The 22,296-nt window shown below is 40.2% G+C and overlaps 3 protein-coding genes across 4 annotated transcripts in view; 1 reads left to right on the top strand and 2 right to left on the bottom strand.

Moving 5' to 3' along the window:
* Window positions 1-4,050: 4,050 nt before the first annotated feature.
* Window positions 4,051-6,932, top strand: LOC131292828 (U4/U6 small nuclear ribonucleoprotein Prp3). 2 transcript variants are annotated; one of them, XM_058320913.1, is made up of 3 exons: window positions 4,051-4,352; window positions 4,476-5,133; window positions 6,152-6,932. In XM_058320913.1, the coding sequence occupies exons 1-3, from the start codon at window positions 4,143-4,145 to the stop codon at window positions 6,901-6,903; spliced, it is 1,620 nt and encodes a 539-aa protein (XP_058176896.1). In that variant the 5' UTR covers window positions 4,051-4,142; the 3' UTR covers window positions 6,904-6,932. The 2 variants fall into 2 exon arrangements, with proteins under 2 accessions (XP_058176896.1, XP_058176895.1); XM_058320912.1 differs by having other exon boundaries at window positions 4,051-5,133.
* A 605-nt stretch (window positions 6,933-7,537) lies between these two features.
* On the bottom strand, window positions 7,538-10,503 carry LOC131292870 (uncharacterized). The gene is made up of 2 exons (XM_058320963.1): window positions 8,871-10,503; window positions 7,538-8,129 (listed from the first exon to the last, which is right to left on the bottom strand). The coding sequence occupies exons 1-2, from the start codon at window positions 10,501-10,503 to the stop codon at window positions 7,549-7,551; spliced, it is 2,214 nt and encodes a 737-aa protein (XP_058176946.1). The 3' UTR covers window positions 7,538-7,548.
* Window positions 10,504-17,403: 6,900 nt separating this feature from the next.
* LOC131292904 (rho GTPase-activating protein 26) overlaps window positions 17,404-22,296 on the bottom strand; it is a 35,906-nt gene continuing 31,013 nt past the window's right edge. The window contains exons 5-16 of the mRNA XM_058321001.1: window positions 21,953-22,070; window positions 21,773-21,870; window positions 21,590-21,713; window positions 21,424-21,521; window positions 21,084-21,263; window positions 20,887-21,000; window positions 20,557-20,791; window positions 20,373-20,478; window positions 20,088-20,300; window positions 18,260-19,390; window positions 18,093-18,172; window positions 17,404-18,031 (exon numbers count right to left, since the gene is read on the bottom strand). Of these exons, the coding sequence (XP_058176984.1) occupies window positions 17,940-18,031; window positions 18,093-18,172; window positions 18,260-19,390; window positions 20,088-20,300; window positions 20,373-20,478; window positions 20,557-20,791; window positions 20,887-21,000; window positions 21,084-21,263; window positions 21,424-21,521; window positions 21,590-21,713; window positions 21,773-21,870; window positions 21,953-22,070 (2,589 nt within the window). The 3' untranslated portion in view covers window positions 17,404-17,939. The remainder of the gene's footprint in view (window positions 18,032-18,092; window positions 18,173-18,259; window positions 19,391-20,087; window positions 20,301-20,372; window positions 20,479-20,556; window positions 20,792-20,886; window positions 21,001-21,083; window positions 21,264-21,423; window positions 21,522-21,589; window positions 21,714-21,772; window positions 21,871-21,952; window positions 22,071-22,296) is intronic.

The raw sequence follows: 22,296 nt of genomic DNA, 5'->3' as shown, positions 1-22,296 counted from the left end.
GTATTTTTAAATACATATTCCAAACGCTCGTACGACTACAAAACAATAAATGTATCGTTGTAAACCGTAAGAACGGTGTTTAATAATACTTGATCTTCTGACATGATTCTTCGCATAAAAATGATAATGACGAAATGAGGCAAATTCCAATACCTTCCAACAGCCTTCTAACAGCCAGATATTTTATTTATTTTCAATCCAGTAATACAAAAACACAATTGTTACATTTTCATGATGCAAATCTTTCAGTCCATTTCCCGAAATGTCCTCCTGCTAGAGTGGATTGTTGGCAAAATTTTTCGATGCGGCCTGAGCCACGGTCTAACTATGAGCCCCGCTACACGAGCCGCAAACTCAAAAAGTTTTCGGCGCGAAGAGGGGAACAACCGAAAAGTTTGCGTCAGAAACTTTTCAGCTCCTTTTAGCTGAAAACTGCACCCGCAATGTTTTTGGCAGCTAACCGCAAACTCAAATGCGTCAGAAGAAGAAGACGAAAAAGAAATAAATGTAAATATAACAAATCTCAAAAACAAAATAAACGAACATATGGTGATAAATTTACGTGTTTCTTTTGTAGTTACGGTAATATTTTGTCATTTTATAGCTAGAATATCAATTATAAATTCACTATAGATCAGGGGTCGGCAAAGTCCGGCCCACCAACTGACTTTATCCAAAAGTTTCAAAAAGTTTAATGATAAAGATTAAAATATTTTATACTACCACTTTTTATGTAACTTGAGAACATCAAAATCTTCCTTCTTCATGCGAAGAAAGTTAATTATAGTTTCATTTGCTTGCTCTGCTACAGTATTGTCCAGCAAACGGTTGCCATCTTCTTGCCTACGCACAATACGCCTGTTGCGTTGTTGCAAGTTTTGGGTACTCAACTCGATGACCCGCGATAGGGTAGTTACCCACACTTCATTCATCAACAGATTATCCATGGGAGCTATCGGATACGTTTTGCTCTATCGATCGATATGGTATATCGACCAACAAGTGTTCATTTTCGGGATACTTGGTTCACTTAGCAATCGCGAACGTTGAAAGTTATGTATCGATATATCAGTGGATAAAACGGCTGCCAAACGCGAACAAATTTGTCGAGCAGTTGCTATATCGATAGATATTGCTATCGCGAACGCTAGAAGATGAACCCTATCGATCGATATATTTTCCACTGCCATGGACCAGTCGATAGCGAGTTAAAAGCTCATTTTTAATGATGGTACACTAAAAAATCAACACGAATCCACAATAACTAACACCACTGAGCATCACAATTCGTTATTTCTACCAAAATCACTGATTTTATTGATTATTTCTTTTCATCTGATTTCATCTGTTTACCAAATGTATCACTTGACCAGTAAAAAAAGGATACTTGGATCCAGCTGGATGACGATTGTCTTCCATGCGTTTTTTACATCCATAGAAAAGTAGCTAATTAGCAGCCAGAAAACTGGTTGCCTTATCGACCGATAAATTTATATCGAGAGATTCAGAAAAAGCGTACGCGATGCAAAATTCGAGTAGATAACTTTATCGACCGATAAAAATGCATCGATCGATTGATGAAACCTACTTCGTTCGCGATAGGCATCCATCTTTTACTTTTTGTGTGCATTGAAATAAGATCTTGTTTGCTTTGAAGGAAGATTTTTGAGTTAACTGAAAAATCAAAAACAAATACAGTCGACTCTCGATAATTCGAAGATGGAGGGACCCAGAAAAAAGTTCGATTTATCGAGAGTTCGAATTATCAAGAGTGGTAGGAAATAAGCAGCTACGGTTTTCGCTAACTGTTTTTTCTTCACTTTTCTTTGTGCACCTTCCTACAAAGCAGTTGTGCCCCAAATATGTCCGTCCACCCGTCTACACCATGTAGTCTAATTCGGACGAACATTTTCGTATACATTCAACAGAGTGTTACAGGGCACCCACAATGTGACGCGTTCTACCACGTTTCAACTTGCTCAGAACTTCGAATTGTTGCGAGTTGAGTGGGTACAGCTTCGAATTACCGCGTGAAGAGAGCAAACTAGCTTTGAATTTTGCTTCGAATTATCGAGTGTACCAAATCGTATTGTTTTTATTCGAAATAGTGAGAGTTTTCCAAGGGACTACTGATATACTTCGAATTATCGAGAGTTTCGAATTATCGAACGTTTGAATTATCGAGAGTCGACTGTACCTCTTTGCGCCGCAAAGTTTTTGAGTTTGCGGCTCGTGTAGCGTGGCTCACAGAATTGGTACCGCAAAACGCGGCTACACGAACCGCAAAGATTTTGACGTAAACTTATACGGTTTTTGAGTTTGCGGTTGGAGTTTGCGGCTCGTGTAGCAGGCCGGTAATGGGAAACTTTTTAGTGTGGAGCAATGATTTATGTGAAACAATGGTGTTCTTGATGTTATATAGAATAACACCCTTGTTTGCTGTTGGTGATCGAGAAGACATCTCCTGGAACCGCCGCAACCGATGAAGAATGCTTCGTCCGAATCACCAATCCCGGCAATCTGGGACTGTGCTCACTGTGCTCACCCGCTGCAACCGATGGAGAAGGCATCCACCGAATCATCTATCTCGGCATTTTAGCACTGATCTGAACCGGACGCCTTAACCGCTGGAATCGATGGAGCAGGCATCTCTCGGATCTTTGAAATGCATTTCCCGGATTGTACAGGAAGACTGGATGGACATCTTAAAGTAAGACATATTGATGTCGTGGCGAATAATTAGTTGATTGAAATAACACTTCTCAAATATGGCACCCCTTCCAAAGCGACATAAAGTCACCTTCTATATTTATACACCTTGGGAAGGGGTGCCATATTTGAGAAGAGTTATGTCAAAAGCCCAATCCTTTTCCGATACCCCCCCTCAAAATCCATATGAATACCCCAGAAGTGTTATGTCAAGTCATGAAATGTCATTTTACACTGGACGACTTCACCTTCTAATTTATACACCTTGATTTGTGCGACATTTTTTTGTATGGAGTTCGGCCGCCTGTCAGGCGACGTCGCGTTTTGTGACGGGACGTCGCGCTGTAGTGTGGACCCCGAGATACACTTCCGCCTTTTGTTTGGCAATTTATGGGTTTCAATCAGGTTAGTGGCTAGCAACCACAAACCAGGGCTAGTACTACTAAGTTAGTAGTGGTTCAGTAGAGAGAGAGAGAGAGAGAGAGAGAAAGAGAGAGAAAAAGAGAGAGAGAGAGACAGAGAGAGAGATAGAGAGAGAGAGAGAGAGAGAGAGAGAGAGAGAGAGAGAGAGAGAGAGAGAAAATCATAATCGGTTTAACTTCGAGGTGCGCTACATATTTTATGAATATCCGAGCGAGTGTACAGCGAGTACCCTGCACCGGTTTATATGGTCCATGGGCTGCTTGGGAGGTTTCATATTGTACTTGATTCCCAGCGGGAAAAAACATCATGCTTTCTCGTTCTGGTAGTAACAATTGCCAATTAGACAGAGCGACAAAGCATAATGATCCGTTTCGTTACACACATTGTTACTTGATCTGATAGTGTGTAGTACACAGTGTGTACAACGCATCGGGTCTCCGACGAGTCACTTTAACCGGTTTAAACGGTTAAAATGACGGCTTTTATGACAGAAGTTATTCTGTCAAATAGAAAAGAAACGAAGCCTAGCTAATTCTGGTGAAAACGGAGCGCTATCTATGCTCATCTCAAAGTAAATATCTTGAATTGGTGGATTTATTCCGTGACATATTCAGCTAAGTGTGTTTGAAATGGCATGCCTATCGCATCGTGAGTTGGATGCTGTTCGATCCAGCTTAGAAAAACAAGTTTCCAAGGTACTTGGTTCGGCAGACACAAACGTGTTGTCGGCAATAGAATCGAATTTGTACAATGGCTTTGATCGGTGTAAACTTGTAAAGGATCTTTCGTGCGTCATCGGAGACAGTAAAGCACTGAGAATAGGTGATAAGGTGGAAGATTTTGTTGATAATTTTAGAAGCCATGGGCAACCCATCCGCACAGCAGCTGCAGGAAAAACAACCATCGAATCAGCATCATCTAATAAGCGTTCCGCTGAGCCAACTGTGGCAATCCCAAACCAACCAGTCGATTGGAAAAGAGCAAAACGGAACGAGGACAACAAAGAAGAAATGTTACCTAAAAATGGAGGAGAAGGAAAGAACAATGGTCAAAACACGGAAGCTGCTACCAAATTTTCCATGGCCCATATACAAATGATGATGGAAAATGCCCAACGTCAAATAGAAGAACGCAAAAAAAATCTACAAAGCATAAAAAATAATAAAATAGCCAACATACCGGCTTCTGCAATAGCTGCAGCGGATGCAGTGACTGCTAAAATCTCTGCTGCTGCAGCGGCAGCAGCCGCAGCTGTCGGTGCAACGGAAGCGGGACCAGCCTCTACCACCAATCCAGCCCGGTCTAAAACCATCGACAGCAGCAACCTCCTGCCAGATGTCAACGCACCAGCAATTTCGGACGCTGAGAGGTCAAAGAAAATAGCGCAACTGCAAGAGCAGATTCGATTGAAGTTGTCCGGGACATTGGCGAATGTGTTACCACCACCACAAATGGTTCAAGACAAACCAAAACCATTGATTCTAGACGCCGAAGGGCGCACTGTTGATGGAAGTGGTCGAACTGTAGTTGTACCGCAGTTGACACCTACGCTGAAGGCCAACATTCGTGCCAAAAAGCGAGAATCAACCAAAACCCAACAAGCTGCTGAACGCGTACAGAACGATGAAGCCAACGACACACACTTTCACGACGATCGCATTGCACTTAAACCTGCTATCAGGAGTAAACGTTCTTTACGCTTCCACGAGCCAGGAAAGTTTCAGCAACTAGCCGAACGTATGCGAATGAAGGCGCAGTTAGAAAAGTTGCAGAATGAAATTTCTCAGATCGCACGCAAAACAGGAATAAGTTCGGCAACTAAATTGGCGCTGATCGCCCCAAAGGCGGAATCGCATTCGAATGATGTGCCGCTTATGGAGTGGTGGGATTCGGTAATACTGGCCGATGATTTAAATACTTTTGATGACCAGGGAAATATTTCTATTAGAGATTCATCGATCACTAATCTCATCGAGCATCCCACCCAAATGCGTCCACCAAGTAAGTATGCAACAGAATTGAAGCATTCTTAAAGTTGTAGAAATTCAATATTTCCTAAACCGTTTACTGCCGCTCTATAATCCAATCCCGCTCTATCTCCAATCGACAATTGATACCAACAGAACGAGAAAGCATGATGATTTTGCCACGGGGGGTCCAATGTCTGGCTTTACTGGTGGCTATGTCTAGGACCTAGACTCAAGGCCGTTCTTTTTACATTAGTTTAAAACAGGGGTCTCCAAACTACGGCCCTACGAGACCCTCTCCTCCTTGGGAAAATGTGGCCTAACGCTACGGTTAGTCCACCCAATGCGGCCCGCGTTAAAAAAAGTTTGGAGAACCCTGATTTAAACCAACTACTACTCTCCTCAAATGCTTACTAGGCTTGGTGGAACGGTATCATTCGCATAAGTAAATGTACATAAATTTTTAAATTTTATTTCATGATTTTATATTTTTATTCTAATCAATTTACATTTCAGTAGCATGTCAAAAGTATGAACTTTTTGTAAATAAATCACTATATGATTGTATTTTACTTGTTTAGGTTCTGGTCCTACCACTGAACACGATTTACGATTGTTACATGTAGATACAAACATGTTTGATCTATCACAATAAGATTCAACTGCTTTTTCATCATGATCGTTATTTTCCCTGGTTTATCCATTTCTTGCTACATTGACGCATATTGAGTGAAAACTAGACAAAGAGACCAAATCTGACTATAAAGTAGTCCTGATTGCAGGCCTTTTTAAAACCTGCCTTTTGGAAACACGACGATTCATAAATGTGCACGGCACCTTATTTCAACTAATCGAAAGTGTGTGTCGGATTATAGTCTGACTCTCAATTATTCGTTGTAAAGTACTGTTTTTTTTTTATCCAACACTCAACAAAGCGGATTGGTATAGTCGATTCACTACTGCATAAAATAAAATCATTCATTTCAATATCGCAATCAATGGAGAACAAACAATGAAAAACACTAACGCAACATTCTCAAATTCGTTTACAGACGAATCATCACGTTCCGTTTATCTGCCAGTGTTTCTTACCAAGAAGGAACGGAAAAAACTTCGTCGGCAAAATAGACGGGAAGCTTGGAAAGAGGAACAAGAAAAAATTCGCCTCGGTTTGGAACCTCCGCCTGAGCCAAAGCTTCGCATATCAAATCTTATGCGAGTGCTAGGAACGGAGGCAGTGCAAGATCCAACAAAAATCGAAGCTCATGTACGAGAACAGATGGCCAAACGACAGAAACTTCACGAAGAAGCTAATGCCGCCCGGAAACTTACTGATGACCAGCGTCGTGACAAGAAAATGCGCAAATTAAAGGAAGACACCACCCTAGGTGTGCATGTAGCAGTTTATCGGATTCGCGAGCTGCAAGATCAGCAGAGTAAAAAGTTTAAGGTTGAAACGAACGCGAAGCAACTGTTTCTAACTGGTGTTTGCGTTTTGTTTCGCGACTGCTGTGTCGTTGTCGTAGAAGGTGGACCAAAACAGCAAAAGAAATATCGCCGCCTTATGTTGCATCGCATCAAATGGGAGGAGGATTTAGTGAAAAATGCAGATGGAAACGAGATACCCAATGCGTGTGTATTAGTTTGGGAAGGAACAAATCAACGTCGGAACTTTGGTGAATTTAAGTATAAATCATTTCCACTGGAGAAAAGCGCCAGAGATTTCTTTCAGAAGCATCATGTTGAACATTATTGGGATTTAGCTTATTCTGGAGCTGTGCTGGAAGCTTCTGAAGACTCCTAAAATAAAGGATACCATTTCGGATGGCAAAACAATAAAATTGTACTAAGTTTTGAGTGTTTTTTTCACGGGGGCTAAACGCTGAATACTATATTAATTCCTTTATTTGTTCTTTATTTCCACATGCCAGTTGTGCTTATTCGCTCATTAAAGGAGAGTTTAGTCAGTATTTCATTCAAATAGGTTTTCAATTGAACGTTTTTGCACGATTGTCTTAGCGCCATCTTAAATACAATAGAGCGAAAAAAAGGCCGCGTGCGCCATAAAATGAATGCGTTACCTCGAAAAAGGGCATAAAATATAATTTCCACCAATTTGCATAGAAATTGCACCATATTTTATTTCAAAGTAGGCACGATTTTTTAAAGCCGAAATTAGTATAATAGTCATCTGAACAACGTAAATAAACACTTAGTTTACGGAAATTAAAACCGTACGGTATTCTTTATTTTCACTTAACAGATGTTCGATTATGACCATGGAAAGTCGGCCGCTTTAAGTACATCTGATGATCGATATAAAATGTGAAAGGAACATAGCATCAATTCCAAATGTGTTTGATCTAAATAATCTTATATATTCCTAAGCCGGTCTTCGTTTACGAAATGATTCATGTGCTATTCGTGAGCACGATACTGATGTGAGAATTTATTGATTTTCGGATCCCGAGAGATCATCGGTGTCTGCGTCTTTGTCAAAATCGGAAATGATAACACAGTTGGATCGGGATAATCTAAAGCTGCGCACACCATCAGCCGTCACAGAAGTTCCAGTCACATCTAACATCTTCAAGTGTGGAGCGGCCGATTCCAAATGATCAAGTGACGTATCGGTGACCAACTTGTAGTTGCGAACTGACAAACGTTCCAGTTTTGTAAAATTCTGCAGCTCCCCATCCATCACGCGTATTTCGTATCTGGATACGCCGTATGCACAAATACCGCGATCGCTCACTAAAGACACGTTATTTGGTGCATGTTGGTGCCCTATCCCCAAGTTGACGAATAGTTGTTGATGGTTCCCGTTAGCATGACGCTGGAGAAACTCTTGGAAGTTTTCTATCCCTGGCATTATGATCACATGTGGAAGAACGCGATTAGGGACAGGATTATTCTGCTGTGGTGGTTCTTGGCGTTGCTGTTGTATCGGCCTTTGCTGTTGTTGGTCATTGTTCTGACGTGGATTATTATTTGCAGATCGATTGGGAAGTCCACGGAACCGTAGTTGAACTGTGGAATATACATAATTAGATTTTTTGTTCTTAAATTCTTGCTTAGAATTGTTTCTTATACAATAAAATAGAAGTTATATACTTCAGACATAGTAAGCAGAACATAACATTAACACGTTGACTGCCATGGCTATCATTTTTGATAGCATCAACGTGTTAAACCAAGTCAAACAAGTATTTTTTTCATACGTTTTCAGTACTAGTAAACTAAACAAAAAGTAAAATGGTAACATAAACCCCTTCACAGTCCTGCCAAGGCGAGAAAATGGTTCAACACAATGTCACACTGTTTTTTTTACATTTTTGCATAGTTTTTGGTCTAAGTTCGAAGCAAAACAATATTTTCCTTAAAGTTCAAGGAATTATTTTATTAAAAGATGGTCTCCTGGCAAGCAACTATGCAAGTATTTTTGTTCTGCCATATGTTTTTTTTTATTGTGATCAGCAATATTTTTTCAATAAAAAGCAATAATTTGGTTCAGCTGCATCGATTAGTTTGAAATAAATTAATAAAAATTTACAATCATATAAGAACTTGTTTTCGAAGTAGGTACAGAACGTGCGGCAAAAAAACTACAAAGCAATACAAATTCCATCCACTTGGCCGAGTCCGGCTCGGGCAAAACTGCGAAGGGACTAATCCCGGATTTGTAAATTTACAGTTTAATTGTAACGGACACCCTGTCGATTTGAAGAAGCAAATGATAATATTGAATAACAGATACGATACTATGCTTACCATTTATACCACCATGTTCTATTGGACGTTCAATCGCAGGCATTGGTGCTCTGTCCTGTTCAACTGGTTGTGGTGCTTGTGGTCGATTACCTATATTTACCTCGGCTTCAAAAACATGTTGGTGAGCAGCGGGAAGTCGACCACGCTGAGGGCGTCCTAGCAAACGTCGCGGGTTTTCTATATCCATTTGTTCCCGACGTTGTAACAGCATGTCTCTATTGATAATTCTTACAATATGCTGCCGATCGCCGTTATTGTTATTTTGTTGCTCATTTCCCCGTGGAGGTGGTCGAGGTCCTCCAACTGCCTGTGCGGCTCTCAATGGTGGTGAAGGGGGTTCATTTGGATGACGGTTATTGTTGCCCCCTCTTTGTGGTAAGTTGTCTACTAGGAAATCATCGTCGCGTAACATTTGAAGGACATTTTCAGGATTTTCTCCTTGGACAGGCTGTACTCCATTGACTAACCGTACTTCAAACATCCCCTGCCTCGGTGGGCGAACCTGGGGAATTGCTGCATTTTCTGCACCCCGTAGTGGTCTATTCCTGGCTGGCACTGCTAGACGATGCAACTCCTCTACCCTTTGTCGTTCGGCTTGATTGTATTCTTCTAGACCTCTATCTGTGCGCAAATGCTCCGGACATTCGAGGAGCAACTCTTTCAGAGTTTGAACTATATTGAAGCAACTCACATCAGAATCGGAAATGGGAGTGTCACGTAAATCTAACACTTCTAACTTTCTGAACCCATATCGTGTTGCAAGACTTGCGTACGGAACACTGTCTTTTAAGTTAGCGCATCCCTTCAGGCTAAGGTACCGTAAGTTAGGTAATTTGGAAAGCACCATAAAATCGTGCGTATCAAACCAGGTGCAATACTCAATCGACAGCTCCTCTAGGTGTACCAGATGCTTGTAGATTTTGGAAAGAAATGATGTCATCTGTACTTGTGGCAATAAATAGTGACTGTTTTCATGAGCATTATGTGATGACAGCGAGCATTTTCTCAGTACAAGCGAACGTAAAGTATTGGGAAACGAGACGATGCCTATTTCGGGGGTATTTAAATATGCCTCGGTCAGCTCCAACCGTCTCATTTGTGGGCATTTCGTACTGATCGATTCCAGAATCGCTGGTGTCAGAGTTGGTTCTTTCCATCGATTTCCTGGGTAAACACTAGTCATTCCACGAAGCTTTAACGTTTTGGATTCAGATTTCAGATGGTTAAGATTCTGCTTTACTTCTTCAGTTCCCATCTGTACTGTAGTGTAATCTGCCTCTTTCCATAGCGTTTTGTCTGCAACAAGAATTTGCATTCTTGTGCATGTTTTTGAGAGCGCCAACAAACTGTTGGCATCAAGTTGGATCAATATAAGTAATAGTATTTCATCACTCAGGTCCAATAGATTGACACAAATGTTGCGAGACACGGACGAAATTTGATCTTCAACATCCTTGCTTTTTGTTTCGATCGCCTGGAGCTTTTCGCTGCGTTCGATTGTATCGAGGGAAGTTGACAGCTTCCGTTTGCGACAAGAATGGCTAACCTCCGAGACGGCTAACTGGTTATTCTCCTCATTGGACTCAGATAATTCAGTCTCAGATCTGCACTTTTCTGTGAACAGAGGTTCCATTCTGAAAACAGGACAAGAATGCTACACTGAACACAGAGTGTAAAACACACATGCACACGATACGAATTGTTTATGTTTTAGAGCTGAAATTTTATGATGCTTCGTACGCTTCGACTTGCAATCAAATCATTTGTTAGTAAACACTATGTTTTATGCTTAAGGAATAACGATGAAATATTTTCTGTTTTAGTACGCTGAAATGGGAAACGAATCGTATTTTTCTTCCAAATATCTTCCGAGTCGTTCAGTACGTCAAAAATCTTGGATATTGCCAAAAGTGCAATTATTCACAGGGTTAAATCATTTTCGATTATTTGCTGTCATGTATTGAAACAAGGTCTGCATCAAAGTGATTACTATACAGGTGGGTTCATGCCGAACAAATCACCTTGACTTTTTTTAGAATAATAAAGGAAAAACTTGACAATCGTTCCGGGTTTTGTTTATGTTTACAATTTGCTAGTTGTTTTTTTTCTTCTTTCCGATAGCGTAAGATTAGTTCCAGTTCGGTAGTGAATCAGAGCGGATGTTAGCAGTGCACAAGTTTCCTGAAAGGGTTAGCGGAAAAGTAAGGTTAGCTTGCGGCACGACCGCGTGGTCACGCCGAGCTGGAGCTCAGGTCAGACAAATCCTAGCTGCCGCACATCTCGTGCTGTTTGAGTCAATCAAGCGGACCACGAGTTTTTGTGTCCTAACAACGGAAGGAATTATCACTCCCGTGGACGGCGGGTGGACATATGGCTTTTATAGCCGGCCCTAAAGGACGAGCCCCTTTATAATAGTTCGGACAGAGCCGGTACGCCTCTGATTACGAATAAGGGAACAAACGTTCGACTTAGCGTAGGAAGATATACCCCGACTCGCATAGCTAAAGAAGAAGTTAGCGTAAGATTGCCGTATTTATCCTGTTCAGCTGTTTTTTGCAAAAATATTTCATGGAATGGGAAAAAATGCGATATAACGAAGATATTGTCGTGTTAACAAACACGTTTCGTGTAGCATTGTAGCAACAAAGTGTTAACATATGTGCCTTTGGACGCCTGCCTCAGTAAAGTTGTGGCTAATGAGGGCAGAGTCTTCCGGTAACCGTATCAACTGGAACCAGCAGCTTGCTAACGCGTCGCAATCCTTTTGTTGGTAAACAAAACCAGGAACGATTGTCAAAAATTAATTTCAAAATGGCTGCCACGACCAGGCCTTTGAGCTCACCTCCCTTAGGACCCACCTTGGTCTGCATAACACTCAAGGTAGAGTGATATGCGACATACGCGGATTCGGAGACAAGGTGTATAAATTAGAAGGTGAAGTCGTCCAGTGTAAAATGACATTTAATGACTTGACATAACACTTCTCGGGTATTCATATGGATTTTGAGGGGGGTATCGGAAAAGGATTGGGCTTTTGACATAACTCTTCTCAAATATGGCACCCCTTCTAAAGCGACATAAAGTCACCTTCTATATTTATACACCTTGTTCGGAGATACGCGGTTTTCAAAATTTGACAGTAGATTGGGTTTATAACATCGATGTAAATTCCTGAGATGTTCAACCACACTAACAAATATGTAAATTACACATTTGCATAACTTACGCTTTTTATTTCGTTTATTACAATTTATTTTATTCGAATACGTCTGTATTGCATTCATATTAACGGACAAAGTATTTTTTTATATTCTATGATACATGTACACAAGAGCTCGATCTCTTAACTCCTAGTATAAACTATGTGTCAAGCATTATTCGAGATACTCGGGATCCACACTACAGCGCGAAGTCGCCTGACAGGCGCTGAACTCCATACAAAAAAAAACCTAGCGCGATTTGTGCGACATCGCGATAGGTTTTTTTATATGGAGTTCAGCACCTGTCAGGCGACGTCGCGCTGTAGTGTGGACCCCGGGATACGCGGATTTCTCTGGTCCCCATTATCCGCGTAAGTCGGATACTGACTGTAGTCCATTTTTATTAGGTTTGTACCAAAGATGGAAACATCACGCATTTTTTTTGTCGACCTCGGTTTACGTCGTTTGGCAAATTGTTCGAAGCTAATCGTTTGAAAAAACATATAGAAAAGTGTTTTGTTTTTTTCCAGTTAAAATTGTCGGCCAGTGTTCGAATCTCTCGCTTTAATCTCACATTTGCTCTTGCTTCCACTCGTACGAGGGTTGACAACACTCGGTGAGAGTGTATGCGGTAGACGGTGAGCTGAGAGCGTGTGCGTTTCCAACGCGTAGAATTTGCACCGCGCGCCACACACATGTCCCCGCGGTACAAAATGTGTGCTTGCACGCAATTTCCACCCGTTTCACTGACTGTTTTACCCACCCTACCCTACAAACTGCTGCTTGCACACAACTGCTAGCTACTAGTCACCCACCGCCTTCCTGCTTCACCCCCTATGGCATCCATGGTTCAAATATCTCTCACTCCCTTCGAAACCTAACTACATTTGCCACAGTAGTAAGGTTTGATTTACATCTGGTCAAAGTTTTATTCCGGATGTTTATTGACAATGTTACTGCCGATTTTTAGTGCGATTGATTAATATATACAATCGAACGCACTTAAAAATAAATAGTATCCAATTAAAAATATTTTTTTATCTTTTATTTTTATTTATTTCTTCTCACACACGTTTTTTGCTCATCAATTGGATTTATTTTTGACCATCGTATTTTTCCATAGTAGCCGACGGCATTCCTGCTGCCAAACCAAGGTGTATAAATTAGAAGGTGAAGTCGTCCAGTGTAAAATGACATTTCATGACTTGACATAACACTTCTGGGGTATTCATATGGGTTTTGAGGGGGGGGTATCGGAAAAGGATCAATCCTTTGGGCCCTAGTGGCAAAATCATCATGCTTTCTCGTTCTGGTGGTATCAATTGTCAATTGGACAGAATGAGAAAGCATGCTGATTTTGCCACCGGGGTATATGGCGTTCAGTAATTCTAATGTATGGCGTTCAGTGATTGCATGCAAGTTTTTGTACACCGGGGGTTGCGTTCCCACGCACCGTGTCTTCAAGCGTATCTTCTTCTTTTTCTTCTTCTTCTTGGCCTTCTTGGCCATGCCTGCCCTTTAACACCCCAAAAATCATCATGCTTTCTCGTTCTGGTTGTGTCAATTGTCAATTGGACAGAATGAGAAAGCATGCTGATTTTGTCACCGGGGATTTTTATGTCCACCCCGGTGGCAAAATGATCATGCTTCTCGTCCAATTGACAATTGATACCGACAGAACGAGAAAGCATGCTGATTTTGTCACCGGGGCATGGACGAGAAAGCATGCTGATTTTGCCACCGGGGGCATGATGATTTTGTCACCGGGGCATGCCCGGGGCAGGGCGTTCCGTACCGCGTCACCCAAATATGGGTGACAGCAGTTCTAGTTCTAAACAGGTTTTGACCCATAAATACATGAAAATGCAACATAAAAATTATTGTTATATTTTATATACATTTTTTGGGAAGCTAAGTTTTTGCTTGGCCTTCGAAAACAATCAGTTTAACAAATATTATAAACAAATTGTAATTTAAAAAAATGTACTAAAAATTGTGCTAAAACGCTTGGTACGCAACGTGTTATACCCTTATTAGAGCCACGCTACACGAGCCGCAAACTCAAAACCTTTGCGGCGCAAAGAGGGGAACAGCCGAAGAGTTTACGTTTACCGATTTTTCTGTCAGAATCGAGCGATGAAAGTGTAGTCAAAAAAACCTCTCACTCCAACCCTATGCTTTGTCCTGCTCACCTTATGTATTCAAACTGCATCCAGCAGTTTACGGTTACAGATAGTAATTACAGGCAAATAAAAACAATAAGATTCGTTTTATCACATTGTTTCACGACTTAGAAAACATGAGAATAACCCAAGGAGAACCTTGCTGCACTTTCCTACCAAAGGTATACATGCCTACCAAAAAGAACCTTCACAAGTGTATTTTTGGTAGGCATGTACCCCTCATAACCTACCAATAATTTTTTTTTTTTGAGTGGCACCGCAGTGGAAAGAGGTACTGGCTGTCAAACCTTTGTTTGTTTACTGTTTACTGTTGACTGTGCAAGTCTGGCCAACTAGCAGCGATTTACGAATAACGCTTTCGCGGGTTTGGATGTCGGAGTGAAGTTTATTAAACAATGTTTAAACAATACATGAAACATGGAAGCAAAAGGGCAGGAAAGAAAACAGGAAGGGACGATGACCCTTATCGACAGGTACAGAAACTGCAACGCAGTGTAAATAGTTGGTCCGTGGCGGTTGGACTTCGCGGCGATCATCGGTTGTTACCGGGTTTAACATAGTATCGGTGGCCAGTGTTCGATAGCAGCGCTTGGATCGACCGACTCGGGGTAGTTAACCGTTCACTGAAAATTTCAAATCGATCCGACATCTCAATAAAAAGATATTTGGTCTGAAGTACAGGAAAACGGAATCTCCCATACAAAATGTATGGACTACGGGTAGTCCGGTTGAACGTCTACGTAGGTATGTTTGGTTGAACAGGTTAAAGAATCTTTATTTTAGGTATTTAGGAAGAAAAACTCATTCTTTCTTAGCGTGGCAGGTGTAATGAGTGTTTTCATACAACATCCACTCAACGAATTAACAATAACGGAACATTTATATTGAAACGTCAACGGACGCGCTAGCGCGTGGAACGCAGAGTTGCTTGCTCGAAGCAATACACCCCAACTTTTTGTGTTACGTAACACGCTCTTGGTTGAGGTGTTAGCGAGCGCTAACGATGCATTCCCATACAGTCCATACAAACGGCTACGCAGTAGATATATATTGGGCCTTTAGCACACCGTTCTCAACAAAGAGCGACGGTCTTGCGGTAGGTGCGCAGAGACCGGAGTGGAAACAACGCGGTTCAAGTCCACGTAACAGCTCGAGACATGAGAATGTGTAGAAGAAAGAGAAGAGATAAAGTGGGAGGGCCCCCAAAAGGGGCCTCCATTTTTCGATTTTGTCGTGGCAACTTCGGTTTTGCTTCGGTTTAGGTGCCCGACAAATCTGAAAACGGAATAAAAGTCACCATGCGTACGGAACGCGTTTTACAAAGCGCGGTGGCGCTCGGGCATCTGCGAGTGTCGCTCAGTGCGAGCACCTTCCCTGGTGGCAAAATCATCATGCTTTCTCGTTCTGGTTGTATCAATTGTCAATTGGACAGAATGAGAAAGCATGCTGATTTTGCCACTAGGGTTAGAGTGGCATTCCACGGGATGCAGCACACGTCCGCAACAGAAACCACCCAAGCGCCACCGCACCTTGTAAAACGCGGCTTGGTAATAACTTGATTCTCATCGGTATAGTCAGATTACCCAAGCGCCACAAGCTTCATGCTGAGGCTGGATTTTTGGGTGAGAGCGAAATGGTGATAGCCTTGACTCTTTTACACCAACGCAGAAATTCCCCAGTCCCGCCACCGCCAGAAATCTCTCCCCACCGAGCCCATCTGCTGCCGCGACAGCCGATCTGAACTGAAAACTCGAGGCTTGTGATTGGCTAGCCGAACCCTTCGGAGTTTAGCTGACGCATGGTCCGACTGCTGACACGTTGTTTTGTTCGTGCCTTGCGTTGAGTCAGTCAGATGTCAGTCAATCATATATAATTACCGTACGTTACTGGGGTAAGTCTAAGAAAGTGGGCGATCGTTTATTTTAAACCGTCGTTAAAATTAACACGTTCCGTACCGCGTCACCCAAATATGGGTGACAGCAGTTCTAGTTCTAAAAAGTTTTTGACCCATAAATAAATGAAAATGCAACATAAAAATTATTGTAATATTTTATATAAATTATTGGGAAGCCAACATTTTGCTTGGCATTCGAAAACAATCGGTTTAACAAATATTATAAGCAAATTGTAATTTGAAAAATTGTACTAAAACGCTTGGTACGCTACGTGTTAACACGTTGACTGCCAAGCGTTTTTAGCACACATTTTAGTACAATCTTTTTTAATTAAAATTTGTTTATAACATATATTAAACCAACGATTTTTGCAGGCTAGGCAAAAACTTAGCTTCCCAAAGAATTGATATAAAATATTACTATAATTTTAATGTTGCATTTTCATTTATTTACGGGTCAAAAACTTTTTAGAACTGATTTTTGGTGTCACCCACTTTTGGGTGACATGGCAGTCAACGTGTTAAACGAATCCGTATGCGACTCTACCAAATATTTTTGAATATTGCGTGTACACCTGTACCAACCAGGTACAGAAAGTTGGGGTGTATTCTTTCCTTCTGTGGAGTAAAGTTATTTTTTTATTTTTTTTTAAATCATCATGTTTACTCATTTTGTTTAATTCACAATTGTTAACAGCAAAACGAGATAGCATGACGAATTTGCACGCTGGAAGCCAACCGAAAGGTGCTGGGTTGCTTTTTGAGTGATGCGCTGCAGGCAGGGTTCTATGGTTTTTTTCACCAAATCTGGAACGCTTTTCAATAGTGTGTAGTCATGCTTTCAAGCCCATGATGTCGGGTGGGGTATGGTACGTAGGGAAGGTGAACGTACGTTTTCATTTAACTACTGCCGATTGATTTCTCATAACAATTAACTGCAAATACACCGCTTTACAACACCCGAGCAGTTTCACTGTTTAGAAGTGGCAGGCTTGTACAATAGTATAGATTATCCACGAATGTAGAGGGAAGAGCCTAGTAATATAATGGGATAAGAATGACCGACGAAGAGCGATGCGACGAACAGGAAGAAGCTGCTTGCAAACAAATAAATTTTGCTCGGGGGGACGAGACGGTTCAGTTCAGATTTCTTTGATTTGCCATTGTTACAAGCATATTCAAATATACTTTATTGCACTTGAAATATTTAAAAAAATACGCAAGTTATAAGCATGTTGATAAGGTGGGTATTTAATATACATTGTTTATAAAATATTTTTCCAATTTTACAGTTATTTTGGTGTTCTACAACGCATCTCACATTGTTATTCCTACCTTATATTAAAAATTGTTGATCAAATACTTTATACAAAACGAAGCCCTACAACCTTTCGATAAAATAATACAATTAGTAGAACAATTATTACAAAAGATGTTTGTAATAAATATTTAATGGCATAAAGGTATTGTAACATAAAGTTTTTGTTGTATATAGTTTAACCGAGTTTACTCTCATAACGAAAATAAAAGTTATAAAAAATGGAAAACTTTCATAAAGACTTATCTAATTCACATAAGAAAATGCTAGTTTGCATGCTAGCTTAATGACAGCAGCAAATTGTTGTGGAATGTATGCACATTGTATGTTACATTAAATGTATTTTCACTATTATTTTCAAGTATTTGGCTCACATCAATACGTTAACATACACAAACAGCGTGTAACAATCATCCATCACATTCTATTACATGCTAGTGACTGCAGGATACGTTATGTGGGATACGTTATTTTTTACTTTAGTATTTCAACATAGTTTTCGGGTATCAAACCAGATTTACCATTCAGCGTTCCTTCTAGCCATCCTGGTTCATTTGAACGTCGTACTGAAAAAAAAAACAATTTCAAATTATTCAAAGCAGTAGGAAACATTTTCTAAGAAATTACCATTTGTTATGATTTGATTGGGCTCGAATGACAATTCACCATCATTTTCAGCCAAACATGCGTAAAGTGTTCGCACCCTTCTAATATAGATAAATGAAATACAACATAAAAAAACACAATAACAATATGCTCTGCAAAAAAACTAAAAGAAATACATGCATACTTACAAGTTTTCTCTTGCTGGAAATGTTTGCTTATCTACCTTCTGTTGCACAAACGGTTGCGAAGGCATCAAATGATGTTGTGCGTGCTGTGTTTGATAACCACGACCAGTTTCTTTAATCCGTTGAGACTTCTTCGGCTTATAGCAGCTTGGACTGGCAGAATCATCGGATACGGCACCACCTAGTGAAGTAATCAATCCCACAGAGCTGCCGCTGTTCCCAGGAGCATTCATAGGAGTGAATGTTGATGGATTATTGTTGCTTATAATAATACTATTGAAATCGTTTCCTGCCCAGCTTCCATGATTGGGTTGAAAGACTCCTGTCGAAATTCCTGTAGCACCTCCTCCAGACGAAGAACATACAGACTCGTTGGAACTGCTCGTCGAGTTGATGCGTTCATAAATTGAAAGTTCCTTACGTGAACCAGTCAAATTAGAATCACTGCTGGCTAATACCGATGCTCTTCCGTACACGCTACTGCCTATACCATCAATACCAGCCGTACCACTTCCACCATTACTACGCACCTTGTAATGATGATGCATTGCACGATCGTAGTTTGGAGACATTTGGTTACTGCCGGATACAGACGAACCAACTGATATGGAAGAAGCCGGCTGTTGGTGATGTTTGTAGTTAAGAACGTTACTAGGGCTACTCCCCTTTGTTGTGTTATGATACGCCGAAGAATTGATCATTAAAGGTTGTTGATGATGTAGTCCATGATGATGTTTAGGCGGCGAGCTAGTATTAGACTTTAATTGACTTAGTACTGCTTGATCTCGAACCATAGCTGCAGATGATCCCGGGTTGATATTTGATGAAGAAATTATAGTTGGTTTGGCTTCATATGTGGGATAGTGGTTCGTGCCCTTGCTATACAGCTGAGTTAATCCATTGGATATGTTTTGCAAACTTGATGACATGACTGATTCCGTATAATTTGACTTTGCGACTACACGAACAACTGGTTGTGCTTGTGCGTAAATAGGATGTGCCGAAGATGATGTACTTTCTTTGGAATAACCGCCACTGGCCATTGTGGAGGTGTGTCCTACGGTTAATGAACCAGGAACACCACTCCCATCGCTACGCGGTCCTTGGAATGAAGCATTGGTAATGGAATGTGTTCTGTAAAATAAACAATAACAATAAGATTACATTGGAGTTGTATAATAACTGCTGCTTCATTATACTCATATTACAATCAGTATATCGTATGGTGGTTGCAACAGTTGGGAAAATGTGTAGAAAAGCTATGTTATACTGGTCAATGTGATTATAATAGGATTATACAACCCGATAGCTTTGACACGGGTTGCAATACTTCGTACAAGAATACCTCCCGTGCTGCCACTGACGACTATCCTCGACTTCCTACGCAAGAAAACTACTGAGCTAACTTAAAACAGTAAAACTTATATGAACAAAAGACGCAACACTGCACAAATGGCAAGCTGAACGTAAACACAAAGCCTGACCTAGCTGAGTAACGGTTTTAATGACTAATTCAGTCTCAAGGAATCCTTGTTAAGGATAAAATCAAAAAGTTACAAAAACCATCGAGATACATTTATCCATGAGGATTAAAACAATCATTTCAATAGTAAGATTCTAATCACTGACACATGTTTACTCAGAACACACATTATAATTACTCTACATCGGTGAATATATGTTGTTCTGCTAAACAATATACTTTAGAATTTTTTAAATTATAACCATTCAAATATAGGTTTGCTGACGATTTGAATGAATAAGCATCAAGTATTACCGTAGAGTATGTCCAATTTCGTTGGTAGCAACACGGTTTGGTTGTCATACTTACACATAATCAACGGTACCACCGAGCTGTACTGTTGGCGGAATGCTTTTGAAAATTTTATCATAATTTTCAATCAATATTTCGATTACGACATTATTAAACTTTATGTCCAATATAGCAGCAACCGTTTCTTCAGCAGCTCGTAAAATTGTCGGGCCAAAAACGACTCCAAGGTTGAAGACAGACATCTTATTACGATCAGATTTCAGTGAAACCCTGTAAAATATTAAGAGTTTCGTTTAAGAATGTGTGCAATCAACAATGGTGATAACAATAAAAACTTCTTACGATTTTAAATGGCAAATGACAATGTCCAGCATCTCAAAACGGTTTCTCGGTAGCTTATATACCAATTGATGAACTTCGTTGATTCTATTTGCTCGTGTTTCTTGTTCTAAATTATATGGACATCAAATATTCAATAAAAGTAGGGTAAATTAATGAACAAGCTATCATTTGTTTTTGTACTTACTAGCAGCCGCTATAAATGCATGATGCAAACGGAATGTCATTAATGGTTCGTTCAAATGACGCAGATATTGCTTAAGCGCGCTGGCAATCGTTTTACTTTCGAGAATTTCCGTATTGGGACCCGTTTGATCGTCATTGAAGAAACTAAGACGTTCCTTTTCAGTCTTTTTACGATCCAATCCCATCTGTAACAATTTTGCGATTTTCGTGCTAACACCTCCAATGCGGTATAAACCCTGGAAAGGAAATGGGTTTTCACTGGTATTAGTTTCTACATCAATTATTATATCAACTGAAATTGCGTTAGTAGGATGTAATGTAGGATACGTACCTCTTCTTCCAGACCACGTTTTTCCAAAACTTCTATACATTTTCTTACAAACGAAAATCCAACTTCGTCCAATGTGCTATCTTCGTTGTACTTAGTTGACAGCGTTAAATGTGCCTGGTGGATTATAACAATAAATCAACACCATCCTTGAATGAATATAAGCAGAATAAATGAAGTAATAAATAACTTAAACATACCGGTTCTTTCCCATCCATTGCATCAAGCCAAGCTTTGATGTCTTCCTCACTGAGGGCTTGGAATGTGTATATCATTGTGGTCCTTTCGTTAAACATGAGATCAAAGCAGTACCGTTTTTCAAACTCAGATAGTCTTCTCGTGCATGAAACAAGTGTAAAAACTTCAGGCGTGGTTTGTTGCTACAAAAAAAGGAAAAATTACGCGATTTAAAATAAAAACTATACAACATCGACCAATGAAGCGAGAGCCACTGTTGTGTGCCTAAAATCATTTTAACTACTTTACATTACTTCCACGACAGGTTTGTAGCGGTACACCACGATCATAGCTTTTACTTACCGAACGTCCGGACATTTGGTTATATTGCACCATAGAAAACTCTCTGCTTTGTTTTTTATATGTGCAGTAATACTTTGACCATGTTACAACAGCGAACTCTGCGAAGATGCGTGATTTATTATTAAAAATGGTGCTACCTTTTTATATCAACTAGCGTAAAACATACTTTTTTCCATCAAATATAGATAGCCTTGCTTGGTATATTCACTGTCCGGTTTCATTTTGCTGTCCATGTATTTATTTTTCAGCTCCTGTGCCTTTTGTCGAGTTTCATCGAAATTTTCTCGAGTCTGCAAAAAGTGAATGGATAAAATAGAATTTGGCCCTTGAAATATCTAAATATTATTACTTTTTGAACTTTCAGCTGAAGGTCCGATAAATATTCTTTAGCGTCTTCCGCTACTTCATGGCCAAGATGATAAAATACTAGCCAATCGGATAAAAATCCTGTAAAGACGGAAATATAAAAAAGATACAAAACTGACCTACTATGTTCTTGCAGTGTTAATTCTTGATGTTGATGACTTACTTAAAATGATTTCCACAAACTCAAACTTTATCCGTTCCTGTACTTCTTGTATGCCCAAAACGTAACTCAACGATTCTCTAAGATACTCTCTTTCGAGCATTCCCAAGGATGCATCAGCCTAAAATGACGTACAGAATATGAATTTAAACGTTAGCCTAAATATTCACTCTAATCCAAGAACTGATTTTCACTCTTTTGTTAGGCTGGAAAAAATGAAATAAAATGCAACTTATAAACAGAACACTGCTGAACCGGACCAATGGTATTGTTTTACCATGTTTACTGTTTTCTTTTTTTGAACGTGCAAACAATTGTACCACTTAGTTGAGCAAAATCAATTTTAC

Source organism: Anopheles ziemanni, unplaced genomic scaffold (assembly GCF_943734765.1).
Source record: "Anopheles ziemanni unplaced genomic scaffold, idAnoZiCoDA_A2_x.2 scaffold_12_ctg1, whole genome shotgun sequence".
NCBI classification, from domain to species: domain Eukaryota; kingdom Metazoa; phylum Arthropoda; class Insecta; order Diptera; family Culicidae; genus Anopheles; species Anopheles ziemanni.
The sequence above is the reverse complement of the archived record's forward strand: the minus strand, read 5'-3'. Positions and strand labels throughout refer to the sequence as shown.